Raw genomic sequence first — 14,506 nt, forward strand, 5'->3', positions numbered from 1 at the left:
CGAAATTATACTGCTTTAAATATATTTTATGAATTACACGAATGAATTTCAGTTTTCCTAGTGCAGGCAAAGTTCTGCAGCACATGGTCCTGGCTTATGTGGTCATTCTGGGCCCTGGCTATCGGCACATGGCCAAGTTTAGGACTGAAGTCTGCACCGCACGGCCACAGCTACGTGAGCTTGTGTTTTTCTCTGACTTTGACAATTTGTGGAAGCTAAAACAGTTTTGGCAGCCCGGGAGAGTGAGTTGTGCCCCCAGATGCGGGGTCTTGAAGAGACCACTTCATCGTCAAAGTTGCTGCTGCGAAGTTGTTCGCCATGGAACCGTGTGATTTATGATTTTCTTATGGGTGGGAGTTTATCGCCTCCTGTTGTTGCTTCATATTAGCTCTGCTGGTGCAAAACTGTCACAAGTTGAGCTGCAACTGCGATTAACTCGTTAGACACACAATATGTGCGATTTCTCTCTATATATTTTGTGTGTGGTGGCACAAATATAGATACTGCAAACTGGATACTGAAAACGAAATGCACAATTTGTCAGTGTGCTGGTGGCAGGAACGAAGATTGATGGTGTCCTTAAGGCTGCATGTAGCTACTGAAAATACACACACACACTCGTTTGCAGAGAGTCTTGTGCAGGCAAACCGAACATTTATTATGCCCCAGTTTAGCCCTGCATCTAGTACGGCTGTAGTTTCAGTTTCTGTTCCTGCTTAAGCTGTTCGTATCTGCTCGCTTTTCATTTAATGAATTTTTAATAGGCATTTCCTTTTATTTTGTCAGTGTGACGGCGCTCGACTTGTACTTTGTTACCAGCGTATACGTGATAAGGCCAAGTTGTTGCACTTATAAAGTGGTTAAAAATCGAGTTCCATCTTCAGAGCGCTAATGAAATACAAAACTTTAAAAATATTGAAGTGTCTAAGTCATGAGTTTTTCACTTTGATTTTTGTAGGAGCAAGCGAATCTAATAGTTCCCAAGTCAACAAACAATAGTTAGCTTTACAAAGTTCTTTCGCAGAGTGCAATCTAATGGAATGACTTGCTCTTTTTGACGCCAAGTGGCCAATCAGAATCTAAGGCATTCAAATACGCATTTTAGGCCATAGTTTATGTAAGCTCGGCCATAAGTAAACAAAGATCACAGGCAGGCAAACACATTTGGCTGCGGAAATAGGTAAATAATTTGAATAAATTAACAAGTTGGAAAAGCACACATTCAAATCAATGGGCAGGATTCGGGCAGAGGTTCTATTAAATATTTAGGAAGCCTAAGGCCCGGAGACAAAGACTTATGCCTGTTTGTGAGAGTGGGTTAAACAAATGCGACTGTGACTCCCCGTTTGATTGTATAAGTAGTTGTTACCTGTTTGTGTTTCAGTGGCTGTGGGTGTGGGTATGGTTGTGTGTATGTGAATTGTGTGCCTTTGCAGTAAAAGAGATGAGGACATTTGCTCAGTAATTCATGCATAATTCATTGCATTCATTTAACACTCGCTCTGGCTGGCACACATGCTACTAAACCTCTACTCACTCACTCATTCACTCGCTCCTTCCTCAGTAATTTAAGTAAGCTGCCACACGAGGCAGCAATTCCCAGGATCAAACCGAGCCTTAGCTCATTCATTAAAACATTTCGAAACTAACCCTTTAGTTGGGTATTCCTACTTTTTGAACGGTCATACGAAATTCTGATTGAGTACTTTTATTCAAAATATTTTCAATAATTTATAATTAATCATTTACAATTTTTAAAATTGTGTCTTCTAGTATTGTCCTTATTATGTTTCGTTCTTATTCCCCCAGTATAGCCTAAAAGGCCGTATGCCAACTAATAGAATGTACAATTTACATCAGCCAAATTCCTGGCTTGGGTTTTCAAGTTACTGTGCCAACTTGTATTAGGAACAAGAAAACAAGCAGGAAGTTTTCAAAGACTCACACACACTCGGATAAAACCGACGGTTGGCTCATAGTGTTTGTTAGCGGAATGCATTCGAATGGCTGGAAGTTTGTGGATGAGTGTGTGCTAGCGTAATTAACATAATTACTATTATTGTGCCGTTGTTGATTTAGTTTTACATATTTAGTTACACGCGCCTTTTTTCATTTTGTATGCAAATTGTTTTTTAGTTCGCTCTTGTGTGCTCGCTGCGCATACAAATGAACTTCCTTCCGCACAAGCGCAGAAAGCCCCACACATGCATTAAATGCTGATAAAAAAAGAGTCCTTTTAAGTCGTGTTTATTTTTAAGCGTTTTAAAGCTCATGCTTTAATGGACAGGGACACTGCCATACTGGTAGGATAAGCTGCTGAAAAGCGTGCAATGAATAAGTAATGGAATTGATACTGCGAAAGTAGCAGAAAATTCATTCGTAAATTAATAGTAATTCAGTCAAATACTAAAACAATTAAGCAATTATAAAGTGTCTCAATTGAACCCCTGTTATCAATCAGCTTCGAAATTGATGTTTCCCTTTTACTGTTCTACTGTTCCTGGTAATCGCCACACAAATTTAAAGCCATCGTTACTCCTGATTACTCCTGATTAGTCGAGGTCCTATACGCAAAGTTTGATGGGGAAGTTGAGCCTAAAGGCCTTTACGCCTCATTGACACCACGGTGCTACAAGCTCGTAAATTTAACGAATCATTAGGCAGGTCACAAAGCCGCCCAATACTGTTGGCCTGACGAATTGAATCAAAGAACACAAAACACTATTCAAATGAAGATGCCAGTGCAAATGAAGTAGGCGCATTCGGACTCGCCACAGTAAGCACTGAGCGAAAATAGGTAAATCGCTTTCGAATTTGAAAACAAACTGAACTGCCAAACGACAAATGTATCACATTCAAAAGACGATGTTCATTGTTTCAAAAGAATTCCACTATTGAAAGAAGTTTACTATATTTTTTTCTCTTTTTGACTAAGACATCAGTCATTTCTTTTTGTGTAAACCATTGAAAGGCATTAGCCGTCATTACGGCTGTTTATAACGGTCCGCATATCGCTGATGCGGTTGTTGGCGCGGCTAAATAATTCAATTGGTCGAGGACTACTCACCGACGATGGCGTAAACAATCGAGCAGGACATCGTCGTCCTCTGCCTCCACGTGCTCGTTGAGCGGACATTCGAGGGCATGGGCGATTTGCATGGTCAATTGCAGGGACTGATTGCTGGCGGCCCAGTCGGACATCGCGGATCCGGACATGAGGATGGCTCTGTGGAAGAGGCCTGCGGTGGAAGGGAGGACAATATGTTCTCATCGAATTATGCCAGTCGGAATACACCCCACTCGACTCACCTGAGGCCACCGGCGATACCATTAGGTAATTGACACACGCCGCCCCCGTACTGTGTCCCATTAAAGTGACACGCGAATTGTCCCCGCCGAAGGCTTCGATGTTTTCCTTGATCCAGTGTAACGCCGCAATCTGGTCGAGCAGGGCGTAGTTCGCTATATTATGGGCATCGATGCTCGGCCGCAAGAATCCTGTAAGTGGCCAACCACAAAATCAGTTCAGTTCGAAGGGAAAATTCTGGAAGGGACTCACCCAACACTCCCAGTCGGTAGTTGACTGTGACCACAATCACCTCTCCATAGCTGGACAAAACGGAGCCATCGTAGGCATTGCCACTGTTCCACTCGAAGGACTCGCCGTGCAGATAAACCAGCACCGCATATTGCTTGGGTGTGCTTTGAGGCTCTATGGGATCCAATAAAATTAAATACAAATTACATGGAACTGCATATTAACATGACAAGCTACCTGCAGTTACGCACAATGTTTAAGCACATTAAGTACATTTTATCAGTACAAAATATGGTGGACCTACCTTCATGTGGCACATACAGATTGAGATATAAGCAGTCCTCGCTCTCCGTCCGCAAATAAGGAAGCAGGCGACTCAGGTGTTTGTGACGAGCCCGGGACATGTTTTCACTGCCGAGAGGCGAGAGGTCAGGTAGCTTCTGCGGACACACGGGCGGAAGATGCCGCGCTATCTTCAAGCCCTGCCAGGGCAGTGGGGCACCTAAAACCATTGAGAAAAGCAAAAATCACATTACTGGGTCATTCTATTAGTAGATCATAGTTTACGAATAACAGTATCACAAGACTTTAAGCCAGTGTAAAAAGAAATATATTTCTTTTAGAGTTCCATCCTTTGCTTACATGGATACAATGAAAATCCTTTCTTAGACTTTAAAACAGTATTTTTATTACTTCAAGAAATGTAGGAGCTTTTCACAACGACTTTAGGAATTACATTTTTAGCGAACGTTACACAAATCTTTAAGACTTCAATATCCCCCAACAGAGAACTAAGAAAGAGGGCATTCCGAATGACATCCTAACCCATATTGGCCAAACACATTTCGCTTTTTCTCCTCTCTGTTTCACAGTCATTCGATTGCTTGCGAAACGCTGTGGCCAAAAAGTCAATTCCGTATTTATGTAACACGGTCAACAGGCACTTGAAAACGCCATAAACAAGCAAACACAGACACTGCCTTCACACCACAGAGCTCGCACATCCTGCACACAAGTGCCATCGGAGACCAAAGGACCCTCGGTGCTCCGTATTTGGTCCTGTCTGGATCCGATTCGTGGCCAAGTTGACTGCGGTTACGCTTTGGTGTTGCAGTTAACGTCAAACCGTGCTCGCAGATGCGGAGAATCGTCGGTGAGTGGACAACCACGATTTGGTCAAGTTAGTTCGGATTCTGGTCTCTGGTCTCTGCTTCCGAATCCAAATCCAAATTCCTGCGGTTTAGGGGATGCTGGGGGACAAGCAAGTACGGCTGAGGGCAATCCATCTCGGTGGAGAATTGGCAATCGCTTACAAATTTTGACACCGCATTGTTACGGCTTCAGATTGTTTTGCGGTTATTTAGAAGCGATCGATATGCAAATGCCGTGCCTCACGCAAAGTAAGTGGCTTCAATAGCAACTACAGCTAGCACTGAAAACATTACTATATGTTCGAACCAATTCAATAAAGATATTAGCTTAGCTTATGGTTGCGACAATTGATTTAGGTCAGACAAATATGCATGCACAAAAGTGATTAAAATAAATAAATGCACCATTTTATAAGGGAAACATCATTTTAAAACATGAAAAAATAAAGCATCAGTACTGACTCACGATCATATAAAGTTTAGATGATCGGAAACGCTTTCTTTTACCTGTTACATACTTTTCAGCAAATCTAGTATACCATTTAACACTACAAGTAACGAGTATAAACAAAAGTGATAAAGACATTTTAAAAAGCTATATTAGAACTTTGAAACCACTTTTATGATTAATTATCCCAATCATGTTTAAATAATATTACGACTTCAAAAATCAACGATTCAGCTTCAACATTAATACTCTTCAAAAGGGGTAGAAAATCAATGCCAATTCCAACTTCGTTTCTGGCTCGGCGACCCAGAAAAAATAAGCCACATTTACACTTTGCCACATTCGAAACGGACAAATTTCATTTCGTCGCTTTATTGAGCTCATAAAAATGCGACGAAAAGAGCAACCTCCGAACGCGGATTCAATATGCGGATGTGAGCATTATTTGCATTTTGTTATTAATAAATATGGCAACAGGCAAAAGGAAAGGCTCCTGAAAGATGTGGCCGAAATGGGAAACGAAGAGCTGAATCGAAAACGATGTGTATTTGTTTGGTTGTCGCGCACAAACAAAATCTATCACACAAACGCACAGAACTCTGTTTGCGTACGGGTTTGAATGTCCTCTGCTTTGACAGGCTCTCTACACATTACGCATACGCAGCGTGAGCATATTTGCATTGGCTTATATTTGCGGGGCGAATTTCAAGGCAAGTTGTATCAGCGACAGCCTGTTTGCCATGGCACACTCGCAACAACTTCCCCTGACAAATACCCCCTCGCCGCCCGTCTCCGGCTCCTGTTGTTGCCGCTGCTGTTGATGTTGCTGCGGTGCAAGTACATACATACATACATACGTACATATATTTTGCTGCTGTGTGGCGCTGCTGTCCTCTCGGATTGAGTGCACGGCGCTGAAGTGCTCAATAAACTCAGCGCGACAAACGGCGAAGTGCAAACTGGAAACTGAAAGCTGAATGCTGAGAACTGAAAACTGCCTCTGGAAACTGCAACTGGAAACTACTACAGCAGCAGCCCATCTGACACGCAAATCGCGGCCAACACTTTCGACAGCCTCCGGGGCGTGTTAATTTATTGTCTTCACGTAATGCAATTCAAAGGACCAAGGCCTACACTGAAAACATAATCTTCGATTGTTTGGTCTTCAACTTTTTTTACTAATTTACCAGCTTCAGAGTTTAGTTCCGTGTGCTATTCAATCATTTGGCCCAATGTCTACTTATTTACCCACACAGCTTAGAGTGGTAGATAATAAATCAACAATGTCTTTGCCATGTGAAATAAATGATATTCTTGGTGCATAGCAAGTGAAACCGGAGGACCAAGTGAAAAGGAGGAAGTTGTGGTGGCAACAGTTGAAGCTGCGGCTGTTTATGCCCAGAACAGCGGGATGCAGGCCCAAAGTTGGGTGAAGTGTTGGCAGCTTGGCGGCCTCAAATCTCACAGACAAGTTGGCACGGGCGTCGTAGCTCATGTTTGGATAAACAACTTTAAATATATATAATACCAGCAATTTTCACTCTTAATTAAACAAGCAAAATATTCATGTACAATGTCCGAAACATAATCGCCAAGCATATGGCAAAATAAAAGAGCGAAGAGGAGGGGACGGCTGAGACTTACATGCAATCCTTGTAAAAACAAGCTGCAATAATAATAGCCATCCGAGACAGGAAGCCCACACACACACAGGGACGTGCTTTCAGAACCAACATCCTGCCAGATCGGTGTTAGAGAGGGCACATGTCAAGTCCTGAAAGCCTAATGCTGGGCCAGCTTCAACGATAATTGCTTAAATTGCAGGCTAAATTCTAAGTGCCCCAGCAGCGTTTCCAGCACCAACCGGATGCTGTGGCATGGTCGGTTGTTCGGGGAGTGCTGGCTCCTTCCGAAGAACTCCTATTTGGGTTCTGGGGCTTTTGGGGATTTTGAGGTTTTCGGGTTTGCCTGTTGGTGCTGCAAAGTGGCAATTTGCCATCATATTTGCGGTCACAAATAGTCCTGCGTGCCTGCGGCGGGTCGGGCAACTGGAATTAAAAAGGTTGTACTCCCAGCCAGCAGGTTTGGCTTAACAAAAGATATCACCATTTATATTAGGAATATTGCCCATTTCAATTATATGTACTCACTTTTATTGAATTACATATTTATAGCACTCTAAAAAGTGTGATCCCATTTTGACGACTTGGTGTATGCAAATAAATTGCAGATATACTTTTCCATTAACAAAGAATATTGAAAATAAACATTTTCCTGTCAATGTCAAAATGAGCATTCTGACTTGCTTTAAATTTATAGTTTGTGTGTAAAAATCTGCCAAATACTGAGAACCGCCGAAACTGTTCTAGTTCAAAGTGACTTAACATAAGAGATATGTAGAAATCTCTGGCATCAAAATAAAATTAAAGACTATGAGGAAAGTTTTCTACACTCACCCGGTGGCATGAAGCGCCGATTTCCGGTGGGCGCCTCCGCGTAGGGAAGCCCCAGGAACTGGTCAACCTGGCGCAGTCCGCTGGTCACCTGGAAGCGACGTGTGATGCCCATGAGCCGGCCCTGCTTCACCTGGATCTCCTGGGTGTACTGCAGCTTATCGGGGACCACGTGTCGCCTTTCCGGGTGATGAGTGGTCGTTGGCTCGTGGTCGCCGCGGCCTTCATCGGTGGCCAAAGCTGCGACCGTGGTGTTGCCAGTGGCGTTGGTTTGGTCCACGTGGTTAGTTTCATCACCGGCGAGAAGCTTGTTCAGACTCTCCCTGAAATGCAGCTCCAAGCTGGGCGGCGGGGCCTTGGCACGTCGAACCGTCTGATGGCCAATTGATCGTCCCGGATCCGAGTCCGGCTGAATTGTCGTCGTGATGTCCCCGATAACCCGCGATTGCTTCGGGGTTTCACGCAATTTCATTGCGTTTTCCAGCTCATTTCCTTTGTGCAACGGCTGCTTTTCGGCTGCCACGCCCATTGGGGGCACGTGGCTTAATAGCTTGTGATTGCCGCCAACTGTCAGCAGAAATAGCCAGAATGCTGCCAATCGAAACTTCATGGCTTTGTTCTCCGCCTTCGGGACCTGGACTGCTGCTTTTCCTGCTGCCTTTTGTGATATTTTGATATTAATTTCGGTCTTGCACTGCCCACTCGGTCCAAACTTTTTACATTCCGCTCGTGCTTGCTTTTCCTGTTTGGTTAATTGTTCTTTTCTCCAACTGTTTGCTGTTTTCCTTCTTTGTTGCGTGAAACCAAATTGCTCACATTTTCTGGACGCTGTATTTACATGGATTCTCTTTGAGCGCCTTTAATAGTTTCGACAGTTTATTTACTCGCTGTTTTTAGCCTGCTCCTTTGTCCAGCTCCTTTCTGTATTTAATTTCATTTGCAACCAAAGTTTCGTCCTTTTTTGTAAGCGAAAAGAAAAACACCAAGAAAATGTTGGTGAGAAACATTAAGTAAGTTGAAGCAGCTCGACAATTCCATTATTTTTTTAATTTCAGTTTCTCACTTAGAGAAACGCCAACATATACAATTAAAGTTTTTTTAAAAAGTGAAAATTAATAAATATCCAAGCTAAATTGGGTAGAGAGGCCATTCTGATTGAGTCATAGCTCACTTCTCAGTGACTCTGCATTTTCCAATTGACATGCCATTTCTTGTGTGTCAGAAAATCGATGTGCTGTTCATTTTCAAAATTTCAAATATTATTTTAGGACTCATCCATGGAATGGGAATGGGAATAGTAAAGTTCATTTATTTATAGTGGCCCATTAGTTATGAATGCCTTAAGACTTTGGACTTTGTCAACTCGTTTCAATCGGAGTGAACGGAAATGAAACAAAAGCAAGTTCCTACGCTTTTTGTCATAAACGTGATAAGAGTTGCCATTAAATGGAAATTTGTATACAAATACGAGGCGTCAAACAAACGTCCGTCTTTCAAGAATCCTGACATATGGAAAACGAGCTCCGAATGCTTTTCAGAATTTAGTGCCGTGTAGTTTCACATTTGCGTAACGTAAACAAAGAGCATTCAGAATAAATGGAATGGAAAAGCCAGTTCAGCGAGAGATTTCCCATGACGATTAATCATAAAAGCAGAAATACCAATGAAAATTCAATTAGGTTTCTCTGTTTCTTTCCATCTCGATTTATGTCGACACGCCAGCGAAGTGAGCTAATTTCGCTATAAAACTAAAACAAACGCAAAATCTAAAAACGCTGAGGAATTTAAATGTTTTTTTACGAGCGTGCTAAGAAAAGCGCAGTGGCGTAGGAAGGGGGAGGCACATGGGCGGCACATGTGTGTGCGTACCTAAAATGTGTGACAGAGGGTGGGGACTCTTTGTGTATTCGAAAGTATCAAAATAATCGCAACGCACCGACACTCTAAAAGCATTTTCCACAATACCAACAAACTAAGTAGAATGAGGAAAAATAAAAGTGTACAACATTGAAGGAAAGGGCACTAGACGAAAAGTAAGCGCCCTTTTGAGCGCCGATGTATTGTTCTCTATATTTAAATATATACTAAAAACTACATTATAATAAAAAAATACAGCTATAAATTTAGAAGAAATTCCTTTTATGTAAAAAATTTGTTGCGATTCTAAAGGTATTCCTATCTGAATGATAGAAAAATTGTGTATTTATGTCTTCCCTTTTTTCATGAGAATATCAGAGCAAGTGAGTGGCAAATGTTTTTCATATTTATTTTATTTTCTGTCCGATTTTTTACTGCCCGTGTGTTTGTTTCTCCGGAATAAACAAATGTCAAGGTACCATTGCTGTGGACGCGAAAAGGGAGTTTGCTGCAGGCAGTTTACCAATTCGATCGCGAGCTAATTGAGTCGACATAAGCGAATGTTGCTTTTGGGCCAGCTCGCTATAGCAATTTGTATAGTATTTTTAGAAGCAAACGAAATAGAAATCAATGCTATTTCTGTGATGTTTTCTTGGCAATCTGTGGGTTTAGCGTTCCACTAAGTGAAAGTAAATTAAGACAGCTGTCGGTGGCCATTAAATGCAAATTTCAAAAAACGAAAGCCAAAACTGCAGGAGCCAGCCATACTCGCCTGTGGAAATGGAAGTAATAAAAAATAAATACAGACGGAGGATAGAACACAGTGGCAATGCAAATTTAAACAAAACGCACAGCGTTAAAAATAAACAGCAAGTGCTTAAAAATAAAAACGAATGAGAGGAAATATTCACGGAATTTCGCTGCATTCATTGTCCGTGCACTCCTCGAAATGTCGTCACCAAAGGCAAAAATAAATAAATAGAGGAATTCTCTAAAATAAAAGAGAAATCACAAGACAAACTTGCCAGTTGGCAGCTGGCGAAAGGAAACGCACCGAATGGAAACAAGCTGGAAAATGGGAAAATCAGCGAGAGAGGAAAATTGCAATTGGAGCTTGGGCAAAGCGATTTGATTTGATTTGGATTACTCTGTCGCGAAGTCACTTATTTTCCGCCGGTCCACTTGGCCCGGTCAAAACAATTCGCGGAATGCTTTTCTTGCCCTGTTAAAGTCTCTTATTTGGATGGGAAAGGGAGCAATTTGTGGGTCAATTGAAGTGTGCTGACTGCTCGAATAACTTCAAATTGGAGCGAAAGGCGTATGACCGCATAGTCAATGTCGCAACACCTCGACATAGTTTCCGAACAGCTGTCACACTGTCATAAATTATATTCCACTAGCGGTGATAAATCCCAGCGAGAGTTGCTCCAGCGCTTTTGTGATGCAAATGATGGCAGAAGGGCCACGTAGCTGGGGTCCCATGAGTTAAGCACCCTTAACCTCCGGAAAAATAACATTGTACAACGTTGTACGCTGACGGACACAGGCGAAATTTGCATAATTAGCACAGAAATGTCGACGCATTGAAAGCTGTCACTTTTGACGCGCCATATGAAATGGGAACTATAAAATATGAGCGCCAACAACAAATTAGTCGAAACCAATTTTAGCCGACTTGCAGAAAACAGATTTGAAAGCTGGCAATGCAAAACCGCGGCAAAAAGTTCAACAAACCCCAAGCCAAATGCAGAAGATCGTGCCGAGCTATTTCGAATTATGCGATTTATTTTTGGTCCCCCTCGCCAAAACACACAACTAAGTGTAATGTTTATTTTTAAATAATTCGGTTACTCGAAACACAAGCAATTTAGTTAAATTTGTTTACACTATTGTTTTGTGCAATGAAAAGGGATTTTGTTTGTATTTAACACCGTTCGGGTAAACTTGTATGAGCCTTGTGTTTAAAGCCCAAAAAGCTTTTTTGCAATTGGGAGCACCCGAATTCGAATTTAATAAACAACTCAAAATTTGTATTAGCGGATAATCTGCAAAAATATACGGATTATATTTGTTTGCTATTATTAACGTTGCTTATACATGTGTTGAAATCTTTACGAACGTCACACATCACTGAACATCAAAATATTTTCTCTGTTTCGCACTTTCGCATTTCTTATAGGGGATATTTCATGAGCTCCACAAGAAGTTATTTCACTTGATTTACTCGAGCAACGAACGGAAAACGTGTAATATTTATCCGCATTTTTTGTATATATTATTTTGCATATTTTCCATCGCTTCGATTCGATTTTTAATTAACCCAAATAGCCGTGGTACTTCGTATATGAGAACAACATTATTTCGTTCGAATATGTATTTTCACGAGCTATTTGCATTTGCCATTGCATTGCCGATAATTATGCGCGTTGTAAAATTGAACATTTTTGCATTACCAATTTGCGCTTGATTTGTTTTATCTTTGATCTGCCCGAAAGATGCGCAAAACGATTTTGGCAAGGACTATGTTTTCGTTTGTCACTTTCTGCGGTTATGCACAAATAAATCGAAAACTTTTCGATTATTTTTCATTCACTAACGATTGCACCACACCTAAAATAAATCACTGTGCGACGACTTTACTTCTTCGAACTGATTAACTTTGGAGCCTCTTCTGCGCGTAAACATTTTCACTCGAGCACTTGGCACGCGCTCTGTTTTTGTCCCCCTTTTGCAGATATTTTCTGGCGTTATTTTTGGATCACATACAAGATTTATTTCACTGCCTTTTGGCTTGGCACAAGAATTCCCCCTGAAGAACCGAAAAACACGGAGCGATCAACATCCGACACGATCCTCGTTTAAAATGCAACTGTTTGGGGACTATTCCGGCGGAAGAATATCTCAGCATTTTCGAGATCTTTTCTCTTTGACACGATCTTCTCTTAGTTGTGAGTATTTTGTTTTTGTACCGGGAAACTCGCGAATTATCTACTGTACGCATATATATTTGATTTTGTTTACAAAAATGCTTTCATGAGGAAAAGCTAATTATAAGAGTTTTTAAAAGCGGCCTCAGGTTATCTAACGCATTATTAAATTCCTGATTTGTAAAGCTCTCTTAACCGTTTCTCTCACGAGTTTTGTAAATAATATTTATATCTTAGGCACTCTCGTTTCAGTATCCTGCACATATCACGTGGACTTCCTCCATTGCCTAATTAATTACCATAAAAAAAATTGCAAACGAAAATAGCAGAAGCTACGAATTTTTACCGACTTCTGATACCTATAATTTTCTTAAACTTCCTGGTCATTACCATATCTCAGTTGGTGAACATTTCACCACTTCCTCTTTAAGCATATGTAAATAGACATCTTTGGGTGTCGGGTGAAAAGATTTTTTTACTTCTCTTGTAAATGACTTCTTGCCGCAAATCTATCTCTAAATCTAAGTGCACAGGCGGGCGCCAAGTTAAAGTCCTAAGTCAGTCTGGCTCTTGGGCAAGAAGTGAAGAAAATGCAAAAACTGCGCCCATAGAGACAAAGCGTAACTACGACGTAGGTCTACTTCTATTTGCCAAGGGGTTTTGCATAGCAGTAGCTAAGTGACTTGTTTGACTTCTTCATTGCGCCTTCACTTCATCGTCAATTTGGTAAGGCCACTACAAAAAAGGCAGGATATTAAAGGGGATTGACGGAGCCGCCTTTTAAAGGGTTTTTTTTTGCAAACTAGGCAAGGTTTTAGTCTCAGGACTAAGAGAAATTCCATTAGTGATATATAGTAGATGGGTTCGAAGGTAAGAGGACTTCCAAAGATTTTCTTCTGTTTTTACGATGCTAAGACTACAAACCGAATGAAAACCCGTCAAAGGGAAAAGGTAAGTGAATGTTCCGAACTGTTCCCATTTCTTTAATAGATTTTTATTTGCTTTAGATATTTTGTAGTTGGCTAAACACTGACTGATAAATTAATTTTAAGGGGATCCATTAGTTTTCACGGCTATTGATTTGACTGTTGCCAAATTAATTCTAAATATGTAGGTATCTATTGTGGCAACAACCCATATACCTCACATCCTTTTGCAGCATGTTACCTTCAAACCCATTTCAGTGTGTGCAAAGGAAAATAGAAAAACGCCTGACAGCTTCGTAGAGCTTTACGCCCGACTTTCTTTTTCTTTGGTTACACACTCAAAACGCTTTTTCGGGGAAATTGAATTTAACAGCCTGACATTTTCGAAGTAACTCAAGTAGCTAATTTACGACCATCAAAGTGCGCCAATAAATTTTGTTTAATTGCAAGTTAATTAAAATCGAAGCCCCATGCCCAAGACGCAGTACTCGAGAGCACGCACACCGAAGAAGCGCCATTGGAAACGTCAGCAGGGCATTTAAAAATAGCCACATTCGACGTCAATGCGGCGGCATACACTCATTTCAAACATCCTAACAGAAATAAGGCAAGCCATACAAATTTCTATGAAGCAAGATTATAAAAATCTGAAAAAAACTGTATTTATGCCCGTTACTCGAACAGTAAATAGGGATTTATAGACTCGCTGCAAGGTATCTAAAAGGTAGAAGCTAACGTTTCGTACCTACAATATACATATATCGTAGATCGGGATTACTAAAAGCTATGTAGTTAAGACAATGGATGCAAACGTTTCTTCTGAACGTTGCGACCACCACAGAATTTTAATCAATTTCATATGTGCCATGCATCTTTCTATCGTTATGCCAAAGACATGTTTGGCCACGCCCACTGTAACCCATTTTGTGACAATTTCTAAAGATACGGCTAAAAATCTTAAATTTTCACTCTTCCCTCAAACTAGCTAAGTAAAAGGTTTTTTAAAGTGGATGAAATTGACTAAAGCGTTCCCATTCACTTTCATCTCTGAATGACAATTTGGTCTGGCCATGTTGTTCATATCTATACAAGTTTCGTTTGCAGGCTGTCAATTTATCGAAAAATACATCTTTCATCTTAAGAACATTGTATTATTCATGCTTGCTATGTTTCTCAATAAATGCAGTTATTTCATTTTATTATATA

General features: G+C 40.9%; 1 protein-coding gene and 1 long non-coding RNA gene across 5 annotated transcripts in view; both read right to left on the bottom strand.

Moving 5' to 3' along the window:
* The window catches only part of LOC6536023, a 37,881-nt gene extending 25,560 nt beyond the window's left edge, over positions 1 to 12,321 (bottom strand). The window contains exons 1-6 of one of the 4 annotated variants that reach the window (XM_039375034.2): positions 12,214 to 12,321; positions 7,594 to 8,546; positions 3,843 to 4,040; positions 3,560 to 3,712; positions 3,310 to 3,498; positions 3,068 to 3,239 (exon numbers count right to left, since the gene is read on the bottom strand). In XM_039375034.2, the coding sequence (XP_039230968.1) occupies positions 3,068 to 3,239; positions 3,310 to 3,498; positions 3,560 to 3,712; positions 3,843 to 4,040; positions 7,594 to 8,200 (1,319 nt within the window). In that variant the 5' untranslated portion in view covers positions 8,201 to 8,546; positions 12,214 to 12,321. Of the gene's footprint in view, positions 1 to 3,067; positions 3,240 to 3,309; positions 3,499 to 3,559; positions 3,713 to 3,842; positions 4,041 to 7,593; positions 8,547 to 11,900 lie in introns of all 4 variants that reach the window. The other 3 variants (XM_039375033.2, XM_039375032.2, XM_039375031.2) reach the window with 3 other exon arrangements.
* On the bottom strand, positions 6,654 to 7,585 carry LOC26534564. The gene is made up of 2 exons (XR_001453947.2): positions 7,288 to 7,585; positions 6,654 to 7,225 (listed from the first exon to the last, which is right to left on the bottom strand). It is a non-coding gene; the product is annotated as an uncharacterized LOC26534564 (long non-coding RNA).
* Positions 12,322 to 14,506: the final 2,185 nt, after the last annotated feature.

The sequence above is a fragment of the Drosophila yakuba genome, chromosome 3R (assembly GCF_016746365.2).
Source record: "Drosophila yakuba strain Tai18E2 chromosome 3R, Prin_Dyak_Tai18E2_2.1, whole genome shotgun sequence".
NCBI classification, from domain to species: domain Eukaryota; kingdom Metazoa; phylum Arthropoda; class Insecta; order Diptera; family Drosophilidae; genus Drosophila; species Drosophila yakuba.